General features: G+C 38.2%; 1 protein-coding gene across 3 annotated transcripts in view; it reads right to left on the reverse strand.

The window, feature by feature from the left end:
* nectin3b (nectin cell adhesion molecule 3b) overlaps positions 1-17,108 on the reverse strand; it is a 76,329-nt gene extending 59,221 nt beyond the window's left edge. For 2 of the 3 annotated variants that reach the window (XM_048165609.1, XM_048165608.1), the window contains exon 1: positions 16,931-17,108. In XM_048165609.1, coding sequence (XP_048021566.1) covers positions 16,931-17,093 — 163 coding nt within the window. In that variant the 5' untranslated portion in view covers positions 17,094-17,108. Of the gene's footprint in view, positions 1-659; positions 1,022-16,930 lie in introns of those variants that run through there. The other variant, XM_048165610.1, reaches the window with a different exon arrangement.
* Between the last annotated feature and the right edge of the window lie 8,134 nt (positions 17,109-25,242).

Raw genomic sequence — 25,242 nt, forward strand, 5'->3', positions numbered from 1 at the left:
TAATGGTGTGATTTTTTTTTTTTTTTTTTTTTTAAAAAGGGCACTGATGAGTTACAAACTATACAGTAACACTTTAGTTTGGGGATCAATTCTCATTATTAGCTAGTTGCTTATTAGCTTGCATATTACTAGCATATTGGATGTTTATTAACACATATTAATGCCTTATTCTGCATGACCATATTCTACATCCCTGATGCCCCATTCACACGGGGCGTCGGCATTGGCGCTTGGCGGAGGGCATGTCTGAAGCTTGGTGCTGACGCGACCATCATAGTAACAACAACCAATCACATTACTTTCTGATGTCGCTTGAACGCACTTGGTTAGCGTCTGCGCTAGGTAGGGCGGGATGATATGGCCAACATTTAGATCACAATATATTTCTTAATTTCAGTCGATACGATATATTTCCGATATTGATATAAACAATATAAAAGCCTCAGAAAAACTGGCAAGAACGCCCACAATGGATGTCTGTACCTATAAACTTCTGAAAAATGAATTTGCCAAGTCTATGAAACCGTCTCCTATGAAACTATATAATGTTTTAAAAAATAAAAATGGTACAAATAAATTAACGTTCACCTTTTATTTGTATTTAGCCTTCATAGAAATGTGAAATCACCATCAAATAAACATAAGGCTCTCAGACTCACCTTATCTTTAACTTTAAACTATAACATAGGCTGATTATATTCTTCTTACAGATTGAAACAAATGTGACGTTGTTAGGAAGCACAACGAGGAGTGTCTATTTCACACTGAAGCGTTTTTACCGGTCTCAGAGAGTTGACGAATGTTCAACTTTGGGTAAAACGCAGTGCTCATCACTAGCACTTTTTACCCAGCCATCCAATCACAGAGGAGGAGGGGCGGGACAAATACAACACTGACCAACCGCCACAATCTGCATGTACAATGTCAACAGATTTAAATTAGTATTTAAAACAAGAGCCAAAGCAAATACTTTACATTGTATTGACATTTTTATATAGAAACAATACAAAAACAAGCTATTTAGTAGATACTAGTAACATTTCCGCAGATATTCTGTATCATAAACAAAGCTTCTCAACTGAAAAAAACAAAAAAAAAAAAATCAACAAAAAAAAAACGCTGAGCTGCCAAAACGCTCTCAAGCTGTCCAGTATTTGCATAAGGCGATCTGATTGGCTGACACCTGCATTGGTGGTCTAAAAGTTGAACATTTTTCAACTTCTTCCGCAAGCAACGCCAGAACCCACAATTCAGTTCGGCAACGCATGACATCACCCATTCAAAGTAAATGAGAAGTGTTAAGGCCGACGACCCGTGTGAATGCACCGTTAATCCTACTCCATGCCTAAACTTAACCACTACAACAACAACCATCTTATTAATTATTAATAAGCAGTAAATTAGTTTGAGGCAAAAGTCATAGTTAATAGTGAATATGTTGCCCAAACAAAAGTGTGACCAACTATTTTAGACGGAACTTTTTATTTCTTAAATCAATGATGGTGCATTTTTTCCCCCCTAAAAAAATTAGGATTGCTTTCTCTGCAAAAATATAAAGACTCCCGTTCAACAGTTTAGTGTCAGTAAGGTTTTCTTTTGAAATAAATTAATTCTTTTATTCAGCAAGGATGCATTAAATTAATCAAAAGTGACAGAAAAAGCAGTTTTCTACTCAAGGAATCCTGAAAATCCAAAGAATCCCATCTCAGTTTCCACAAAAATACGGAAAGCAGCACAACTGTTTTTAACATTGCTAATAATAAATGTTTCATAAGCATCAAATCAGCATATCAGAATGATTTCTGAATGATCACATAACACTTAAGATGAGTAATAGCTGTTGAAAATTGTAATATTTCACAATATTACTGTTTCACTGTATTTTTGATTAAATAAATGTAGTCTTTGTAAGCTTAGTAAACTATTCTAACCTATGTAAAAAACTAAAGGACCTCAAACTTTTGAACAGTAGAAAGCTGCCTTAGAATTTGAACAAAACAAGAACCCTTATAAAAGAACCAGTTTAGTTGCCTATACCTTCTAAGCCTTTGAGACTGAAGTGTGCCTATGATGTCTTAAAATGCTGCCTACGTAGACAGCTCACAAGCTTTTGAAATAAAACAGTTGTCTAAACAAGGAAGTGCTGAGATGCCAAATGAGAGAGCTGTGATTTCGTACAATATTATGATCAGACTATAGTTAGGTCATTTGTTTCTACATAATTCATCCAGATCTGATATAAAGGACTGGTTCCAATCTCAAGCTCAAATCCCACCCTGTGATGCATTAACATGGTGAGGACAGATTCAAATACACAAGGCAAAGCGGGTCTCGAGGATCTGTCTGACCACAAGTCTCTGATGGGACAGATGGACTCTTGCTTCAAAACAGTCTGCTTTCAGGTCGGCCCATCAAGTTTGTGCTGTGACAGGGAGGGACTGAGAAATGAGCGGTTTGGGGGCCGATTCCATGTTTGAGCGTGGGAGATGCAAGTTCCTCGCTGTGGTAGGTGCAGCAGAGCTCCAAATAAGGCCTCCTAAACAAACAGAGGTTTAAACCTATGGGAGATTTTCTGACGTCTAGGACATTTGCCCGGCGTATCATCCTAAAAAAATCCCTTTTCAGAGTCTACATCCCAGGAAAACAAGAGCGAGGGTGGGTACATGTGCGCACAGACAAATTCAACTCAGCTTTGCCAATGCGGAGGATGTTGGAATACAATAAGTTTACTTGAATGATGAAGAGAGAGAACGAGCCAGTTTGATCTCACTGAGTCTCTGTGTTGAAGACTCCCTGAAAGAAAAACAATGACTCAGAGGTATAGGGCATATTTCTATCAACTGAACGGTGCATTCATTTTACATACTTCAAGCAAAACATGCTAATGGAAATAGCAAAATAAATAAATACAATTAAAATACCGTAGTAAATGTGTTTCTTCATATGCTGTCATATGAAAAAATCAGATGCTTCATTTTCACAAACCTTAGTACACAAAATAGTTGCTAACAAATCTGAGAAAGTGCCAAATCAAATCGATTCAAGGATCATGGCACCGATAATAATGAACTTCTTGCCTATACAGAATTAATACTATAAATTTCATGTTATAAAAATATATACAACTACAACTATACAGTCAATACCTTGTTGTCTAAAGAAAAAAAAAAAAAAACACTAGAAATGAAAACAACTGACTTAAAAGGTGCCCTAGAATGTTCTTTCAAAAGATGTAATATAAGTCTAAGGTGTCCCCTGAATGTGTCTGAAGTTTCAGCTCAAAATACCCCATAGATTTTTTTTTTTATTAATTTTTTTAATTGCATATTTTGGGGCATCAATAACTATGCACCGATTCAGGGGCTGTGGCCCCTTTAAATCTCGTGCTCCCAGCCCACCGAGCTCGCGACTATAACATACAGTGCATAAACAAAGTTCACACAGCTAATATAACCCTCAAATGGATCTTTACAAGATGTTCATCATGTATGCTGCATGCATGCTTCGGGTCATGTAGTATAGTATTTATTTGGATGTTTACATTTGATTATGAATGAGTTTGATAGTGCTCCGTGGCTAAAGCTAACATTACACACTGTTGGAGAGATTTATAAAGAATGAAGTTGTTTTTATGTATTATACGGTTGTTTTTATGCAAGTGTTTAAAAATGAAAATAACGACGGCTCTGTTCTCCGTGAATACAGTAAGAAACGATGGTAACTTTAACCAACAGTAGCCTACTTACCTAGTGAGCAATCATCTTACCTGATGATTCAGCTGTACACAGATCCAGACGTTAATACTGGCTGCCCTTGTCTAATGCCTTGAACATGAGCTGGTATATGCAAATATTGGCGGCGTGCATATTAATGATCCCGACTGTTACGTAACAGTCTGTGTTATGTTGAGATTCGCCTGTTTTCCGGAGGTCTTTTAAACAAATGAGATTTACATAAGAAAGAGGAAACAATGGAGTTTGAAACTCAATGTATGTCTTTTCCATGTACTGCACTTTTGTTATTCAACTATGCCAAGGTAAATCCAATTTTTGATTCTAGGGCACCTTTAATGGTGTCAGAATTTTCAGGATTCTGGAAAGATTCAAAAGGAAGTGACGGGAGAGCCCGTCACTTCCACAGCTCTCGAGAGCCTTTCTTCCCTTCTATGACTCATGAAATGAATGCTTATACAATGTTCAGGATAATGCCACAAGAGCCATCCTGTACTGTAATGTCAATGTGTCATTCAAAGAAAAAGGTTTAATTCAAATTACACACAATGTATCAAGAGTTTGAATCTTAAATTGATCTCTATGCACCTTTTGTGCCAGGCCATTTGGTTTTCATGCTAGCAAGTGCTAAATCTACAGGTACATTGTCGAGAATGGCAGTAATAGCATTATTTGCTAAGGCAGCAGACTCTGACGCAACCTATATGCACCCATGTGCGCGCTGCTTATGTGGAAAAGGATGCAGTCAGTTTTGACCTCATAAGAAGTGGTATTTTGATTGGATGTGATGTATTTAAAGCATTGTGCCTGTTGGAAATACATGCTCGATTTTAATGTTATTTTAAGATGGGGAAGAATTAAATGAACGACAAAACTCAGCATTTTTGTACCCCCTCTGTCACCTCACGTACCCCAGTTTGGTAACCACTGCTATATGAGCATGCATAAACTAATCAGTAATATTGTCTTGTAAGCAATATGCTACTGATATATTGTGCATCTCTAATTATAAACCAATATCTTTTTTTTCCTCATTCAATTCAGACAGCATGCTCACAATAATAAATAAATAAAACAAGTTATGAGCATGCTGTCTGAATTGAACACACCACACACGTCCGTATTGAAGCCCAAAAGACTTTCTTTCATAAGCTCCAATTTAACAGCACTGAGGGACTGTCTAATTAAAGAGTGAGAGGAGACAGATGCACTTGGGTGGGATGCAGCAGTCAGATTCTCTGCACATGGTTACGGATGAAAAACACATGAAAATAAAATAGATGAGTACTTCAATTCAAGTTAATACTGACAGCCTTTCAATCACGAACCCTTCACAAAATCAAAAGACTTCCGGTGCTACAGACCCAGAAGTTAAAAGTTTGTCTCCTGGAGGCGTCAATGGCAATGCATTCACATCAAGGAATCAGAAGAGGAATGTTAAACCATGAGTTCCAAGAACTTCAAAGTCCCTTATGTGTAAGATATGACAACTATGGTATGCAACGATGAGGATGATGACAACAGTATGTGAAATCACACGCAGAGCTTCACATTTGCCTGCAATCATGAAAGAAAACGCTTTGCCACATCAGACCGAAGCAATTCAGTGACGTCAGCAGCGAGAAGCTCAGCAGTCTTTATAATTACAGTCGCTGTATTATGTTTTGGTTCATTTGAAAGAAAGGGAACACAATTACAGCAATCCTCGACTGGCGTGGCTGTCAGAATTGCATTTCAGAGTGCATGCATTCCAGAGTGACAAAATGAGAAAACCATGAAGGACTCCATCACTGGAACATTATATATATATATATAAAAAAAAGAGACGTCAGCGCACTAAGATACAGAGTTTGAGTGCTCCAACCAGGCCAAGCAGAGATCAGGATCTGGGCTGCAATCTAGATATTTCCATGAATGATTAAAGCACGTGTTCATCCACAGTGGAAGGATTTTAAGTGAATCATTTCCAAAAAAGGTGGCTAGACTTTTATCCTGTGGTTGAACTGGGACACGTCATTCAATCACACCAGTAGAAAACTAGTGATAGAACGATATATTTACATTTTTTAAATAATCTGAGTGAACCAAGTAAATCTTATTTAATTTTATTATATTTTTCATAACCAATTTCTGCAGTTACATTTCTACAGGGGTGTAAAGAGTACCTGAAATCCTATACTTGAGCAAAAGTACCAATACCTTACAGCGAAAATGACTCCATTACAGGTTACAAGTCACCAATTCCAATTTGACTTGTGTATCGGATTTGAACAGTGCTTAAGTTTTTTACTTGTGAATGTTGGCGAATGTTGGTTTCGGCCTCATCACCGGCTGCAGGCATGTTCTCATTTTATATATGAAACAGTAACGATTCAGCAACTACCTTCTAATGCATTTGTGTAAAGTAGCCATGTTGACAAGTTTGTGTGAGCAAGGGAAAAACGCACAAGATATAGTGCCTTTAACACCCTGTAGATGGCAATATCACTTATTTTGTAGCAGAAATAAACTGTTGAAGAAAAAGTTAGGTGCCATGCAAATGTAATGAGTAATTGTATTACTCATTACAAGTGTGTGTGTATATATATATATATATATATATATATATACACACACACACACACACACACACACACACACACACATATAAAAAACACGAAACAAAACAAAAAAAAGCATTTAGTCCTGGTCCGCTTAGTGTTCACATTGGCATTTTTAATACGGAACCTAAAGGCATAGGGACATGTTCACATATATTTTGTGACGAAACTTGCCAAACATTCCAAAAAAATGTTGTGTGCTGGGCTAAATAAGCTCGTTATATGTGCGTAGCCTACATATTATGATATTTTGACCAACTGAGAACTCGTGAACAGCTGATAAATTGAGTAAAGGAGTGAAGATCTGCTCTGAGGAGATGCAGTTCTGATGCCTGAACTGTAATGGGCAGTATCGCGACTATGACGAGAAAAAACAGGTTCGCTTGAGCATTTGGTCCTTTTTTAGGGTCACATCTTGTGACATCATGTCCTGTTTTCAGTTCATTTACATGACTTTGGTCTGTGTTGCGTTCATATTTCATTAGAACTGCACTAGAGTTAGTTTGGAAGCGGGCCAAGACCCATCTTTTCAGCGGTCTCGGTCTGCTCTTTTGGTGCGCACCAGGGCTCAGATGCTAGCATGACTGGAACTCGACATCCTTGCTTCATTTAGTATACGTAGATCAATGAATATGCTAATTAGCCCCACCCCCACTCACTCGCATGAGCTCAGAGCTCAAACTCACTGAGGTAAACGCTGCACAATGGTATGGCTCTTTACCATGTCGAAAACATAACAGTAATTAACATGATTAGCCTTTTGCTTGACTACGTTATCAAACTGTGTTACACAAATCGAGTAATTGTATTACTCATCACAAGTGTATTAGAGTAAAGTGTATATATATATATATATATATATATATATATATATATATATATATATATATATATATATATATATATATATATATATATATATATATATATATATATATATATATATATATATATATATATATATACATATATACATATACACATATACACATACACATACACACACACATATTTATAGAGCCGATTTTTCATATCAACAGAAAAATATACTGGGATAACCTGGCTTCTCCACTTCAGAGCAGTCATAGTTAATGATATGCTAAAGCCCAACGTCACTTTGATGTGATTGGTTACAAGGTAGTTTGTACCATAAGAAACACCAGCCATTTCAAACTGCGTTTTTGAAACTGTCTTTAGATCGCTGCAGTTTTAAAGAGATAATTCTCAGCCACGGTGTTGACTTATGAATTTGTACACGGTTTGTCTTGGAGCATATTAAAAACATCACAAACATATTTACCACAGGGGGACTTTAAAGTGAGTGAGTGAGTGAGTGAGTGAGTGAGTGAGTGAGTGAGTGAGTGAAGTGAGTAAAAAAGAAATGAAAAATTGAATGAACATCTTTGTTTTAGAAGAGGATTTGTCTTTTATATTTAAAAAGCCCATAGCTGCTGACCACTAGTTAAACCCTCTACTTGTGATGACAATCCAAATAAGATCTAAAGATGTCAAACAAGACACTATGACATGAAGTAGTGAAGAGGGTTGTTTCAGAGAACAAGTCAGCCAAACATAGTTCACACCCAAAAGTGCTGATAAGAAAGGCTGGATATTAGACACGCTTGTATGGGAAAAGAGTGACCACTTCACGATCCCAGCGTGCCTGTGAAGGCTTGCTGAAAACAAGGAAGGACTGGAGTTCACTGATAAGTAAAAGGCACTGCATTCAAAAGTAAAACAGAACAGAAGGTCGTAACAAAGCTCTGGTTTTTATTGAGCCAAAAGTAACAAAAAGGTACGACCTAAAATAATCAACACCAAAGTCTTATGAACAGAAAGGGTGACAATGACCTCAGCATCAAGTCAAATCTACAGCAGGACTCTGGTTAGCGTGGAGAAAGTTCTCAGATCAGAGTCTAATCCGCTGCATTCCAGGCATTTTAAAACAGGCTTAAAAAGCTTTAAATGCACCTCAACCAAACACTGCACTGCCTTGAAAAGCAGCAGAATTATGAATATGTCAGCAAATACGTATGCTTTTGTGAGACTTGTGAGTCCCTTACTGGATAATGCATTAAGTATTCAGCTTATTCCAGAGTCACTATCAGGATGCCTTTTGGTTATATTATTGACAACATCAAGGTTGTCCCACAGACAACACGGGTGTTTTTTAATGCAATCCAGTGGCCATATGATAACCTGCACCATTACTAAGTGAAGTCTAAACTGTGAGTAAACTGTCAAACACACATACATAAACTTAACAGGCCTCTCATTAAAACCTTCCAGGGCTGCAGGCACACACAAAGAGAGGGTTGAAGCGACAACACACCACATACAAACAGCCTTTTGTAAGGAGCGCTGTGGGCCCTCTGAGAGACCCCAGGGATTTCCATGTGTCCCGGGACGATCTGAAAAATATCTGAAACCTCCACACAATGCAGCAAATGCACATAAACTGGGCCAGAATACATCATTCTGAAAACACTATGGAATATGAGATAAAAGATACAGAATCAAACAGCTTTTAGAAGAAAAGAGAGGTGGGGAACAGTGGGAGAGAAAGACACCATGGCAACAAAACAGCACTTAAGCAAAGAAACAAGTCAGGATGGATTACATTTTGTATGAAATCTACACGCTTTCCCTTCTCCATGTCATAACATCATGCAACAAAATGACTTAAAGGCGTTTAAATGGTCACTCCTGGGAAAGTATCATGTATAGAGGTAACTCAAAGCAAACCATTACTAGGTTGAAATGTAGTATATTGTTTAATTAATGTATATATTAATTCATTAATATATACAAAAAACTAATTAGAGCTGCATGATTGATCGTTAAAAGATTGTGATCTTGGTTCAAACACCCAAAATTAAATGAAAAAAAAAAAAAAAAAAAATCATGATTCTCAATTTATCCAGAATTGTGCGGCTCTAAAATGAATACATTTTGATGTTGCATCATATAACAAGCTCTGTACGTATGGCTTTTCTGACACTATTATATAACTTTGCCTTGTAGCTCACCTGTACACTTGCAATGCGGAGAGATTGGGCATGAGTACGGTGAAACACGAGTCACACTGGATAAAATTGCTCATGGTTGAAACCGACATGGTTGCTAGAGCAATTTTTTTTTATTTGCTAACACTATGGGTTATGCTATAGGAAGTGTTGCGTGTAGGTGGTATGTTATTTTCAAACATGATAAAGCATTCATTAGTACCACTCACCAGATATTCCATTTCTGAACTGCCTTAATACATACAACAACCAGCGTTTCGGATAAAACTGAACACACTTTTAGTGCCACTCACTGCACATTTCACTTTGAAAGTGTCACGAAACTTGCAAGCAATGTAATATTTTGCAGAAATGGCACCAAAGGTGTGTTTTTTCAATGCGTCTGGGTTGAAAAAAAAAAGAAAAAAAAGGACATTTCATTCACTTTTATTCATTCAGCAGACACTTATCTGAAGCAACTTACAATTGAGGAATTCAACAGGCAATAAACATAAGTGCTATTAATACAAAGTTTCGGTCATCATTCAGGATAGTACAAGCTAGAATCGGGAAGATTAAAGAATAGTTAGAGGATCATAAGTGAAAGAATAGTGAATAAAATAGAATAAAAAACTTTTTTTTTTTTTAATTCAGCTGGCTGCAGTTAAAGGATTAGTTCACTTTTGGCTGAAGCTAGATATTTTACTTTATAACTTGTTAAATATGGATAATTTTCTTACACAAACGCTTCACTTCAGAAGACCTTTATTAACGCCCCGGAGCCATGTGGAGTACGTTTATAATGGTTAGATGCAGTTTTTTCCAGTAGCCCCTCACTGCAGAACACTCGAGATCCAAGGGGCGGAGTCAGGTAGGTTAAGGTATATGGACACTCGAGATCCAAGGGGCGGAGTCAGGTAGGTTAAGGTATATGGACACTCGAGATCCAAGGGGCGGAGTCAGGTAGGTTAAGGTATATGGACACTCGAGATCCAAGGGGCGGAGTCAGGTAGGTTAAGGTATATGGACACTCTAGATCCAAGGGGCGGAGTCAGGTAGGTTAAGGTATATGGACACTCTAGATCCAAGGGGCGGAGTCAGGTAGGTTAAGGTATATGGACACTCGAGATCCAAGAGGCGGAGTCAGGTAGGTTAAGGTATATGGACACTCGAGATCCAAGGGGCGGAGTCAGGTAGGTTAAGGTATATGGACACTCGAGATCCAAGGGGCGGAGTCAGGTAGGTTAAGGTATATGGACACTCGAGATCCAAGGGGCGGAGTCAGGTAGGTTAAGGTATATGGACACTCTAGATCCAAGGGGCGGAGTCAGGTAGGTTAAGGTATATGGACACTCTAGATCCAAAGGGCGGAGTCAGATAGGTTAAGGTACATGGACACTTGAGATCCAAGGGGCGGAGTCAGGTAGGTTAAGGTATATGGACACTCGAGATCCAAGGGGCGGAGTCAGGTAGGTTAAGGTATATGGAAAGTGGGAGGAGTTGGATCTAGAACCAGGGGGTGGAGATGGGTAGGTTTAGAGCCAGGGGGTGGAGTCGGGTAGGTTTAGGGCTATGGAAAGTAGGAAGAGTTGGATCCAACCCCGCCCCTTGGATCTTGTGTTCTGCAGTGAGGACCATCTCGTTTTTTCAGCTTCATACTCGTTGGTCCCATTCACTCCCATTATAAAGCTTGGATGCGTCAGGATATTTATTAATATAACCCCAATTGTGTTCATCAGAAAGAAGAAAGTCATATAAAGCTTGGGGTAGTTTTCATTTTAAAGTGAACAAATCCTTTAAGTGCTCAGGGAAGGGATGAGTTTTCAGCTGTTTCTTGAAAATGGTTAGGGATTCAGCTGTCTGGATAGGGTTGGGTAGATTATTCCACCAGAAAGGAACAATGAACGAAACCTTCCTTGAGACTGATTTTGTGCCTTTCTGTGATGGTATCACGAGGCGCTGCTCACTTAGAGACCGGAGGTTCCTTGAGAGCACGTAGACTCAGAGAGTGGAGGTAGGAAGGTGCAAAGCCAGTGGCTGTCCTGTAGGCAAGCCACAACCGGAAAGCCAGTGCAGAGAGATAAACAGCAGTGTGACATGGCCTCTCTTGGGTTAATTGTAGACCAGTTAAACCGCTGCATTCTTGATCATTTTTAAGGGGTTTGATTACACATGTTGGAAGTCCAGCCAGAAGAACATTGCAGTAGCCCAGCCAAGAAATGACAAGGGCCTGAACGAGAAGCTGTGTTGCATGCTCAGTTAGAAAGGGCCTGATCTTCCTGATGTTCTACAGCGCAAACCTGCATAATCATGCAATATTAGCAATGTGGTCTTTGAAGGTCAGCTGGTCATCAAATTTCATCATGTTTAAATCCATATTTGAGTATTCAAGCTTAGAATTTCCCACAAAATCAGTGCAGAAAATGAAAATCCTTTTGGAATTATAACACACTCCAAGTCATAACCAGCAGCACAGCAAATATCCATGACCACCAACCTCCACTGACAACTGCAGAAAGTAATCAAAGTTAGAAACTACATAAGGGGTGAAAATGTCAGTGTTAACCAAAGACCACAGGCTCATAGAAGACACAAGGCTCATCTCCCCACCCACAGAGAGACAGCTGCTTGAGGAGGAGGTCACTGGAACTCGGCTGCCCTTCAGGCTCCGGAAAAAAGCTGGGCTGGTCATCTCAGAGATTAATACTGGGGAGAAGTGCACACAGAGATCACCGACTGTCTGTTTGTTTCTCTCTCATGTTAACAACAGCACCATCGCAACACACACACACACACACACTCTCGGATAGCATCCTAAGCTGGCCTCTCCATTATTGCTTGGGCTTAATCCTCTTTTGCAACAGAGGGACAGATGAATGAATCGCAATTCTCTACAGCACTGACATCACATCGACCTCCTCTTTAAATGTCACAATTTTAAATCGATCTGTGTTGGCTATTAAATCTCCCGGTGATCCTTAATTTCAGAAAAACCTGTCTATTTTTGATTTTCTGCACAAAGCACATTTTCATACCCAGTTTGGGACAATTCTCTGATGGTGCAGCTCATCTTTAGCCCAAAACATCACAAGCTATAAAGAGTCAACCAGACTGAAGACCATGTTCATTGTCAGCTTACAATATTACAGTTTATAGAGGGACAAAAAAGACACTTATGCTAATGCCCTATCCTTGAGGGCACAATAAGAGAAAACTTTTTGTAAAGAGATGCAACATGCATATGTGGGCTACTAAAGTACTTGCTACAAGTAAAAACAATATTCGAACTTCACAAACTGATGATTTTTGTTCAAAGTATTCAGCTACAAGGAAATGTTTTGCAAAAAGACTTAATAAATGTGAATGATATCCAAGTTTTTTTAACTGTCTTATCAGAATCCATATTAGGAATTGATAAGAATCGGAATCGATAAGCAGAAGCAGAATCAGAATAGTTAAAATTCAAACGATACCCAACCCTAGTGTGGTCCTGGTTTAATGTGTCCTTGCTGAATAAAAGTAAAAAACAAAAAACAAATAAATAAATATTTCTGACTCCAAATGGTAAAATAATCTGGTCATTAAGCTCTGGATGAGAGTAAAGGGCGACATTAGAATGACAACCGGTACAGAAGGTGAGCTCACTCTCCACCGTACGCCCTGCACCAACAGGCTCTCACAAGCACAGATGAAAGGGTCTAAATAAAGAGGTCATTCATTATTCAACCCGGCTCCAAAGCAGTGTGACCCGTAGTGCCAAAGTGGAGAAATCTGTACTCCAACTCTACCACAGAACATGCATGTATTTTAGGTTATTCATGAATAAACTATGAATAAAGAACCTTGGCTAAGTCTTCTCAATGTGTACAATGTATTGATACTTTAATAGTCTCGTGGACGTACACTTTTTTTTTTACCTCACATATTGCATGTCACAATCATTACAAGATCAATAATATCATGCTCCAGACGACACATTGGCGGCCTTATCAATTCTGTCTTGATAACTAGAGAGCACTCAGGGGGCTGGGTAGCAGTGATTTAAGCTCTAGAGAAATACACAGAGATTGAGAGTGTTGAAAGGATTGTGTTTAACAGCACTAATGCTTCAATTCCCACATCACCTTTTAGTGCTTTTATCGATCATATAGAAGAGAGTCAAGAGAAGAGTGAAAGAAATATATATTTATATACTTTACTCTGCAAATATTATTATCCTCTGATGTTAGTGGTTCCTGATCCAGGACCAATATGAATCTAGGACCAAGGACTGTGCTGAATTTTCTGCAGTGGAAAGGGCAACGGCACCCTATTGGTGGAAAACGGGTTTGGCTGTCACAATAGGGTAAAATAGAAAATTATGTTTTTCCATGTCACAACACAATAACATTATGTATAACATTATAACAACACAAAACATCACTCTCATCCAGCGTTGGAAATGTATACAAAATTGATGGTACTTTCCTCAAATGATGTACAAAATAGGAGTGTTTTTTTTTTTTTTTTTAAAGAGGATCTTAAAGGGATAGTTCACCCAAAAATGAAAATTATGTCATCATTTACTCACCCTCAAGTTGTTCCAAACCTGTAAAAAGTTCTTTGTTCTGTTGAACACAAAGGAAGATATTTTGAAGAAAGTTTGTAACCAGGCCGCTTTGGAGCACCATTGACTTCTATAGTAGGAAAAAAAATACTATGGAAGTCAATGGTGCCCCAGAACGGTTCAGTTTACCACATTCTTTAAAACATCTTCCTTTGTGTTCAACATTACAAAAAAAACGTATACAAGTTTGGACAACCTGAGGGTGAGTAAATGATGACAGAATTTTCATTTTTGGGTGAACTATCTCTTTAAGGCCAGGAAAAAAAGGGAAATAACCCTATTTTTGAATGTGCATGTTAATAAATTTCCTTGTGAACAATTCACCCATGCACTTTTCTACATCTGCCTCCATCCAATCAACAACTGATGAACTGAAAGAGGTCTTCAGCCTACTTTTCCCCCATTTCACTCTGATGTATGCCACATTATGGAAGGAAATATCTGTGGCTACTTCCATTACAACAACTTTAACCTGGGCAACCTCTGGAGGTTTCGGTAAGATGTAAATTTTCATCAAAAAATAGTTTTTACTACAATCAATTAGGCCTAAGTATCAGTTCATATATCATATGTTGGGGAAGGTCAAGACCCCTGATGTGGGATGCAAACATTTTGTTATTACTGACATTTGATGCATTTGAAACTTACTATACAAACTTGTTGATCTTATGTTAGATAGGCTAATACTTTAGGAAATTAAATAGTCCTTTACAAAAACATGGATTTTGTACCTCATGTTCAGTAATGGACACCAAAGTATATCCTATTCACATTCATAGAAAGTACCATGATATCTATACAAAAAGTCTAGATACTGATATCACCCAGCTGAAATATCAAGACACGTGGAGAAAATCTGCCTTTAACAAAGAAAAAGGCCTGAGAGAAAATTTAAAGTCTAAGTTATTAGCCAACCAATTTGATTCAGGGATAAAAATGGAACACGGTGACAGAGACAGAGAAAGAAAAGCAATTAAGACGACATGAATAAGATGGAGCGAAGAGCAGTTTGAGAAAGAGGTAGAGAAAGACCGGGAGGGAGGGAGCGAGGGATATACAGAGTGGAATGCCAGGGCTAATCCCCAGCTCCTGTGTGGTATTTTAACTGTTATTCTTTCCTCCTCTCTCTCCTCGTTCCCCTGCCGCCATCACTCACTGCAGTGCAGCTAACGACCACACCATGTCTGGACAAACCTGAGGACAGGAGACGTAGTGGCCGACCCCGCAGGACACAGGGTTTTAGCGTCAGCAAGACATCTGGCCTGACATTTGCCTCTTTACGATGAACAGGATAAATGTTTCTAAATCACAAAACACTGTCACAACCTTTGCTTTTAGACCAATAAAAGTGCAAACGACTACATTGGTACATAAAAGCAGACAAGTAAAGCTTTAAAATCCCACCTCAGTCCAAATATTTACTTTAAAGTCAGCATGAAACAAAGTTGTGATGATCTTTTCTACACTATTGTGATGAATATCAAAGTTAAATGGATTCTTGAAGAAGAAAAAAATGGGATGGGATTGATCATTGTGGTTTACTATTGCTGAGATGTCATGTGATGTGAGTGGCAAGTTGTCCCGCCCTCACGGCAGTAAACACGTAATAGGAGAAGAGATGATGTAAGATTATGAGGACATTTTAAATTAAAAAATTAAGGATTACAATTTTAAAAAATGATGCACACGAGTAAATCATTTACAATAAATACTGCAATATTACATTAAAACAAGAATGGTTTGGATTTCATGGTGACTTTAACATTTAAATACATGTCACAGACAAAGACGACAATGGTTGCTCTTCCCAAGGCCCGACAAACGATTAAATTCGCTGAGTAAATGAGTTAGTAAGTGATCGATCGGGCACGAGGACGCTGTCTCTTGCAGACAAACCGGTCACTATGGATACCGCCCCACAGTGCACGAGCCGGAGAGCTGTGATGTGGTCTGACCTCTGCCTGCATGTGTCCCCTACAGCTGCAAAATGATACAACACAGCTGAAGCCCGTTGCTAAAAGAAGGCAACTGCGGTCGCGACAGGTGTGCTCGTAGACACCCGGACAGAGACAGAATAAGTTTATCTGTCGAACGAGCATTGTGCCTGTAGGAAAATTCATCTTGAAATTGCCGTTTTATAACACGGTACCAGGTATGACCAGCTAAACACCATCTTAGACCAGCTAGAAACCGGGTATCATGCTTAAATGGGAATTTCCAGCACTCTTATTGTCATTAGACAGCAAAGTGCGAAATCAAATAAGCGCCAAACTATGGAAATGCCACTTTAGATTACATAAAAGACTTCTGATCAAGTTACTAGAAACTAGGAATTGCTTATCTGATTTGGGTCGCAAACTCATGGCTCAGTCCATTTTACAGATGAAGCAAATAACAGTGAGCTCCGCTTTCTGCCACGGCCACAATTGCACGCTAAAAAAACAAACAAACAAAGAGCGCAACATTTGGCATGGATTACCAGCTGGCAAACAATAACTAGCATTCCATTGCCAACATAAATGTCAAGGGGTTACTTCGAGTATCCGACTCTTCTTTTTCAAAGATTTAAGGCTAGAAAGAAATGTTTATTTATATATAAAAACACAGCGAATGTTTGTTTCTCAGTTTCTGCTCGGATGTTTCCATGGCAGCTAAATCTCAGTCCTCGTGCGAGATTCCTGCGTTCACAGAATCAGCGTAACGTTAGTTTGAGGGGAAAATAACGGTGTTGGATGATTACGGCGGCAAGATTGAGCTCCCAGGGGAATATTTTAAAAGGTATCAAAAATAAAATTGTCTACAACGAAGTTTTAGAAACTTTTCGTGGCACAAACGCCGTTGCATAGTGACGTTTTGAAGGACTGTCCGCGAGCCTGGAAGGCATCATGTTCACGCGCTCAATACTTTCCACGGACCGCTGGATTCCCCCAAACTTTGCCAAGGGCATGCGCTCTCACGACACAGCAAATGAGGCATGATCAAACCTACCTGACACAAACGACAGCATGAGCAGGACTCTAAAATTCAGTCCCGGGTGAATCGGGTTATTCCTGAGATAATGGGCAGTCATTGTCAGCGCCATATCGCCGCCCGTGCTCTCGCTTCTCTCGTTCTCCCCGAAACTCTGAAAGCTCCTCAGCAACAACTCCATAGGGAAAAGGCTGAGTCTGGACCGTACCACTCTGCCTCTCCGTTATGGGGGTGTGTGTCTCACCTGAAGCGCAGTCCATGCAAAGCATTATTTGCAAAACAAGATGTTGTCAAAAGTGGATGGTCATCAAGTTTATTTATACCTATTAAAAAAATAAAAAAATAAAATAAATATATATATATATATATATATATATATATATATATATATATATATATATATATATAAAATCACAACTCTGACTGTTACATTCAGCAATTCTGACTTCTTTTCCCAGAATTGCAAGATATAAACTCGCAAGATCTGCTTGGATGCAAACATTCTTCCAAATATCTTCCTTTGTGTTCAGCAGAACAAAGAAATGTATACAGGTTTGGAACACCTTTAGAGGGAGTAAATGATGACAGAATTTTCTTTTTTTTTTCCGGTGAACTATCCCTTTAATATTTTAAAACAGTAACAGTTTTGTTTGACCAAGATTAACACAAATTCTTGCACATTGATTATATTTGCTGTGTAACTAAGCTGTGAAACATGTATTTCCATGTTGTCACTGTTAGACCATATAGCGGCATTTTCTGTCCAGTTGGGATGTAAAATGTATGCAAGCCGGTAGATAAAGTTAGTATGAAATGAAAATTCACCCTATTTTATTTTTTTTACATGTTTTTAATCTTAATATATCCATGTTTCTTTGTTTAATTTTTTCTTGACCTCTTAATTTTTAAACAAAATACCAACTTGATCTTCTGGCATTGAAATGACAGACCTCTCTCTGGTGACCTTTGCCAGTCCAATAATTTGCAAGTTTGCATTATTTTGCCTCCATTTTTTATTGTAATGCCCATATCTCAACATCCAATCAAAAACTGGTGAATAAAACAAAGTCCTTGGCAACATTTTTTCTTTTTCAGCAATCTGTTACATTCAGATGCACATCACAATAAAGAAGAAAAAATCTGTTATTACTTCCGTTTCATCATATGCACTTTGAGTTTAGCGACATTCAGCTACTGATTGGCTGATAGTGGTCATATTTTTAATATGCTTAAAGTCTGCATGAACCGGAAGTTGCTATTTTACTTCAGTATTGTGACATATTTTACAAGTAAAACTGAATATAGTTAAGTATTTATCATAATGTACTTTAATTAATATTAAAAAATAATGTCAGAAAGATCTCAGTTCTGCTGTTTTTCATAAATATACCAGTAGTGAGGCACTACTGGTTTGGGTAAGTTCAACTCAAAAAGACTGAAACAAATCATTTTAAAACATAATGTTGCGCTACAAATAATCCTTCTCCATCAGTTTGACTGAATGAGCTGTAAATTCTCTTCACATACTATTTTCAGACGTCAGGAGAGTAACGTAACATTTGGTATTTTAATGTGACATGGGAGCCAAAAAGAAGAATATCTATGGCACACGCACTTTTCAGTTAACTTTTTTTCCCCTTTGTATTCCTCTGTAACAGTATGAAAAAGACATATGTGCATTTGTGGTCTGTTCTCCTGATTTAATTTACAATATCCTATGAATAATTCACTGGAATGCACTAAGAATCTCTCATCATCTCATCATCAGAATCCTCACATCTCTCTCCAGGTTTGTTTTCACATAGATGCTTTAAAATGTAATTGTCTGCCCTTTTCACTTCTTATCCCCATTAGCAGTGTTTACTGGAATGTTTCTAAAGCAGGTAATTACAATATTTATTGTCTGTCAAAGTGATGGAAATCACTTTGAAATATTATTTCTCAATGTTCCAGTTAATGAAAATTTTTTCTTCTCCATTCAGCTCATTGTCAAAGCTCGCAGCAGACTGACAGTTGGAGGGGATGTTCTACCTAAGCCATCAAAATGACGTCATGAGAGAAGGAAGGCCATTCCAGAGGGGAAGTACATTTTCAGATTTTGAGTAAAGATTACAAAGACAATACTTTTTGTGTGTGGATTAACTTGCACAGATGAATTGTTTACCACAAGACTAGTAATTATAAAATTAATTTTGATTTAATGCCGACATTTATTTTCCTCATATATTGCCAAAAGCCTGAATTCAGAATGGTGTACCACCCTACTACTCTACATTAGTATTCTAGTAGGCTATTCTATTCTGAATTCAGCCCGTGTCAAATATATTCAATGCATACGAAAAACCAATCCAGTCATAGACCTAACAATGATCATATAAAGCCATTTTAAAGTGTATTTTTTATTGCACCACCAACTGGCTGCGCTCCATCAAATTTGTAAAGTTTCTTAACTTTTCTGTTACACTGTTAACACTTTATTTGCAGTGTCCTTGTTACATATGTTACATGCACTTACCATAATAATAGTAAATTATGCATAATTACATGCTACTAACCCTCAACCAAACCCGTATCCTACCCTAAACCTATAGTAAGTACATATTGTTAATTAATATTACTCTGTACGTAAATATATAATTACACTGTAACAATGACACCTTAAAATTAAGTGTAACCCACAAATCTAAAGGAATTTGGACTAATTTAATCCTAATTCAAATCTTGTGTATTTTGGCTTTAAAATAGAAACTCAAAAGGATTTCTACTTTACACTTCTATTACTTAGTAGAAGGTGCAGTCCCACAAATAGGCGTTAATTTTCTGTTAGCTTCAGACTTAATCCCCTGTACCCCCTGCTAATCCATTCAGACCCCCCTTTTAAGTTTTCATCTCCAATCTGTGCTTTTCTTGCCTCAAAGCCATAAGAAAACCCCTCACCCCATTGCTGTTACCTCTTGGTCTGAGTCTAATTGGGACATATAGAAATTAACGAGCTAATCCTACCAAACAATAAATGCACTGGGCGGCTAATAGCTCCACCCCATTTATGCCAGATCAGCAATTTGTTGACTTTCTGTCTTGTCTCAATCCAACCAGGATAAGCTTTAGCTCAGCCATTTATTTAAATGGTAGAAGCTGGAGAGCAAAGAAAGAAGTGAAGTTATGCCACCCCGTTCCCCCTACTGTTACTTTGATTTATTGTACAGAGAAATTATTTTCTTTTCTCCAGGGCATTGTTGATCACAGCATGCAAGAAAATAGCTAAAAAAATAAAAGAGAGTGTCATTACAGTAGATTTGCCCTTTATAAAGTTGTCTAAACGATTTCCCAGGAGTAGCAATGCCCCATCAACTCTGTTACTGATTTCTCCTCCATGAAAACAGTACATCAAAGACAGAGATCCCCAGACTCTCCCACAACCCCTCTGTACTGAGCAGTGAGCCTCGTTCCTTGAGGATCTGTCTCTTTCAACAGCCTAAATGAACCAAACCTCTCCTCGTCAACAATCTCACTGAGAAACTCCATCCGTTCAGCAGAGGTTTTGTCCATCTGCACCCAGAAGGTTTGGTTTACAAAGATTCTTGCCCATCATTATCGTTCCTCCAGCTAAACCCTAAATCCCTTTTTTTGTTGTTTGTTGACTTTGTTTATTTTCAAAGCCAATCCATGAACGAAGCAATGAATCCTCTCTCTTGTTAGATGCAGGTGAGTTTAGTTTTTCAATGTGAGGGATTGCCTACTGGAAAATAATGTTCCGTGGACACTCCGGATATTTATGAACATCTTTATTGAATGTTTTCTTCATCTGCTGTAATGTGTGCCAGTGTTTCACCTTACTGTTTGGACTAGAATTATTCTAAAAGCAAATTTTCCTGCTAACTCATTCTTTCACCATTTCTTAATTTGGAAAAGGAGAAAAACGTTGAAGGAAAACTGGGCACACGGTCTCACCTGGCAGTGAGAGAGGGACTATTTATGAGGTACTCCAAGTGATTAAAAAATATAAGAAGAACTTACTCACCGGTTGACTGACAACTTTATGATGCTGAAAACCTTAATTCTGATGTATATCCCACAGTTCTTTCTAATGTGTGACAGGGGATCGATAAAGTTTAATTTTTTTCTCTCTGGCTGGATGTTTGTCTCTGTATTAAAGTAAAAATGTAGGATGAGCAAGGCAGGGTCTGACTACAGTATAGAGATCCTTTTAGAGCTTTTTGATCAAATTAAAGTCTTGTGTTGCAGATTTATCTGTAGTTTATGGAATTTAGATGAAGATATAAACATAGCCTTGTTTAGAGCAATAAATAGCCTTACTTAGAAAAAGTTCTAAGTAAGAATGTATTAATGTGTGTGTGTGTGTGTGTGTGTGTGTGTACGCCAAAACATTATGACCACCGGCCTAATACTCGGTTGGTCATCCGTGTGCCACCAAACAGCTCTGACCCGCCAAGACATGGACTCTACAAGACTCCTAAAGGTTTCCTGTGGTATCTGCCACCAAGACATTAGCAGCAAATCCTTCAAGTCCTGTAGGTTGAGAGATGGAGCCACCATGGATCAAAATTGTTGGCCCAGCACATCCCACAGATACTCAATCAGATTGAGATCTGGGGAGTTCAACACCTTGAGTTGCTCAAACCATTCCTGAACAATTTGTGCAGGGTGCAAACTCCTGCTGAAAGAGGCCACTTCCACCAGGGAATATCATTGCATTGAAGGGGTGTGCCTAGTTTGCAAAGGTGGCACGTGTCAAGTTCATGTCCACATGAATGGCCGGACCCAGAGATTTCAAGCAAAACATCGCACAGAGCATCACACTCCCTCTGCCTGCTGTCGTCATCCCACAGTGCATCCTGGTGCCATCACTTCTACAGGTAAATGGCGCATATGTACATATGATGTAAAAGAAAACGAGACTCATCGGACCAGGCGATCTTCTTCCACTCCTACAGGTCCAGTTCCGACTTTCACGCCCATTGGACAGGGGTCATCATAGGCACTGTGATTGGTCTACGGCTATGCAGTCCCATATAATATGTACTGAGTGTTGACACATTCCTCCCATAATCATCATTAAAATTTTCTATGATTTTCTGTGGTCGGTTCTGACCAGACTGGATAGCCTTTTGTTGCCCTTGTGCATCAATAAGTCTTGGACGCCCAACGCCGTCAATGATTTAAGGGTTTGCTGCTCCTTGGACCACTGTCTACAGGTTCTCACCACCACTGACCTTTCAGAGCTCTGACCCAGTCGTTGGACCATATCAGTTTGGCCCTTGCCAAAGTCTCTCAGGTCATTGCTCTTGCCCATTTCTACTGCATCCAACACATTGACTACAAGAACTGATTGTTCACTAATCATCTAATCTACTCAGAACTTGACATGTGACTTTTTTTTGCTTCACCTGAGTGGTCATTATGTTTTGGCTAATCAGATATGTATGTCAGATCTGTATATTTATATTTTTTATGACATTAAGATGGATATAAACATCAGAGAGTCATGATAAATAGCCTTATTTAGAAAGATTTTAAAAAGTAATGTTTTATTAACAAAGTTCGGGAGGAGCACGTTCAGATAATCTAACAAATCAGCGCGAGAGGTGACATATATGGAGACGACTTACTTGGGTTCAACAACAGTTTTCCAGCATCCCACCTCCACCCCAGCTCCTCACTCTCGATTATTCCTATCCCAGCAAGGGATGGGGGGAGTATTCTAGGTTTGGGCCAAATTCTGAGCTCGGAGTCTATGTAAGTGGCTATAAGTGTGAACTATTGAATGTATCAATGTGTGTGTGTGTGTGTGTGTATGTATGTATATACATATTATCTATATTTTTGTTTTATGACTTAATTAAATTTCAAGATGGATATAAACATCATAGAACCACAAGAATAGCCATCATTGTATCTAATTTAGAGATATTCTTATTTGCAACACTACTTATGACCTTTGACTCGGCCATTCTATGAATAAAAAGTAAGCAAAAAAACAGTGTCATGGAAAAAAAAATAGCCTAATTAAGAAAAAAAAGTGTCTAATTTACAGATATTTTCATTAGATAGCAACAAAAGCCTTTAAACCTGTTACTAGGCAAGCTTCCCTCAAAGAGGCTTTTTGTGTCTCTAATGGTGTGATGCCATGGTAACATTCAAATGGTAATGTATCCTGAACTCAAGTGATAATGTAGTTGATCGAGTCTTCATCTTGCTCCAGAGGTTGTCCTGGAACCAGAACAAATGGGCATACTTTAAAACACTTGAGATGTAATTGCTCAAACCTGTCGTTTCAAACTCTGTAAAGTGTTTTGCCATTTATCAAGTATTACGTGCCTGAAAGATTTTTCTAAACTCTTTAATGTTTAGTATATTTTACCCCTTGAAAAATATATTTTTCACTCTTGTGTTCTTAAAACCCGGGAAGCACATCGAGGGTGTTGCCTGCCCCAGGAATGTTGCATGAGTCCTCAAGGACCCTTAAAAGAGGAGGCTTGGTGCACTCTCTTTTGTACCAACAAGTCCTGACTTAACTCCCTCATTGCAGAGCACACTATAGTTTATTCAAGTAAATACACTACAGTATTTCATAAGCTGCAGTTTTAAACATTTCCTAGACAAGTAACATAGAACAGCACCCTTCTGAAAATAAATCATGTGCCTAATTTCATCATAAAGCATGCCAGTAACCAGCACTTATGCACAGAAGAGTTGCAGGGAATGAAGGGTGTCTAATGCCGGCTGGAAGGATCGAGGAGCTGTTTATCCATTTGTTTTCATTCATGCTCTCAGTCTCATATTTGTGTTCAACCTCATCACTCAATGTGAAGTATTCTTTTTATTCTCATTCTTTTATTTTGGATTCAATAAACAAGTCTTTTATTTTATAAATACAGAGCGCAAGATCAAAAACGAAACGTTTGCTGTCTGGGCCGACTATGGGTTTTTCTTTGATTAGTAAGCAAATCCTAAATTACTTCAGTCTTCACTCAACACTGGCATGTTAGTGAAGTCCTAAAGTGGGATCCAGTGCCCAAATCCATGTAGTCATAGATGAATTTCCATTACAATGGTCGCAGAGGGCAGACATTGATTGGATAAAACCAAACCAAACATAAACCGTGGCAGAGTTTACTTCGACCATTTAGTAAGCTGTTTCCCATGAAAATGTCGTTTGGAATGACGACTTGGAAGGAACAGTGTTTTTGACTCTTCTATTGTCTTCATGTCACTTTGACCAATGTTTGGTAAAGAATACACTATAAATACCACATTGTTTTTGATGCTGGAACCAGGCTTTTCCACATTGTCCAGAATAGCTAAACAAACATAATAAATGCTCGTTTTTAGTTTAGTTCATTTTTTTTATTGTTGTTTAAATTGCTTTTATAAAGAAAACACTTCAGAAAGTGTTCCAGCTGTGGTCTTTATGGGTCATCATATTTGCTCTGTAAAACTAGTTATGGCTTTTCACTTTGTGGCAGTCATGGCCTAATGGTTAGAGAGTCAGATTGGTTACCGGAAGGTTGTGGGTTTGATTCTCAATTCTGGCAGGAAATGACTGATGTGTCCTTGAGCGAGGCACAACCCCTGGGCGCCACAACAAAAATGGCAGCCCACTGCTCCGGGTGTGTTTGTGTGTGTGTGTGTGTTTACTACTCACTGCTCCTAATGTGTGTGCACTAACTTGGATGGGTTAAATGCAGAGAACAAATTCTGAGAATGGGTTATCATACTTGGCCTTCACATGTCACTTTCACTTTTGACCTTTCAGTACTTTTGTAATATATTACTCATATCTACAAATTTAGTACATTTTCAATTTTTAATATACTTTAGTAATATTGCAAATTTAGGTCAGACTTCACAAACTAAATAGATGGTTAAAAAGTATAAGTATAATAGTGATTTAGATTTTTTTTTATCATAAGTGAGTCTTGACCTTTCTCTTTTGGCCTATTTGTAATCTATCAATCTACTAACTAGTAATTTTCTAAGCGTGAACTAAAATTTTAGCTCTAAGAAGTACAGTGTTCATAAATTAATAGCAGAAGGAATTGTCTTAAAATACATGAGATATTGAATATGAAAAGTTGTTTCCCAAAGTTCTTCAATATTTTTAAATCAATCAATCAATCAATCAATTGACTGGAACAAATATGAGATTAACACCACTAAATGCCACATTGTTACTTCCATTAAGACGAGAAGACCATGTCAACTATAAATTGTCCTATATCGCCTCCTTCTGGTTACTCTCTGATCAAAAAGAGACATTTTTTTTTTTTATCCAAGCAATGTCCAAGCAAACCAGACATATAACACAC

Source organism: Megalobrama amblycephala, linkage group LG18, assembly GCF_018812025.1.
Source record: "Megalobrama amblycephala isolate DHTTF-2021 linkage group LG18, ASM1881202v1, whole genome shotgun sequence".
Lineage (NCBI taxonomy): Eukaryota > Metazoa > Chordata > Actinopteri > Cypriniformes > Xenocyprididae > Megalobrama > Megalobrama amblycephala.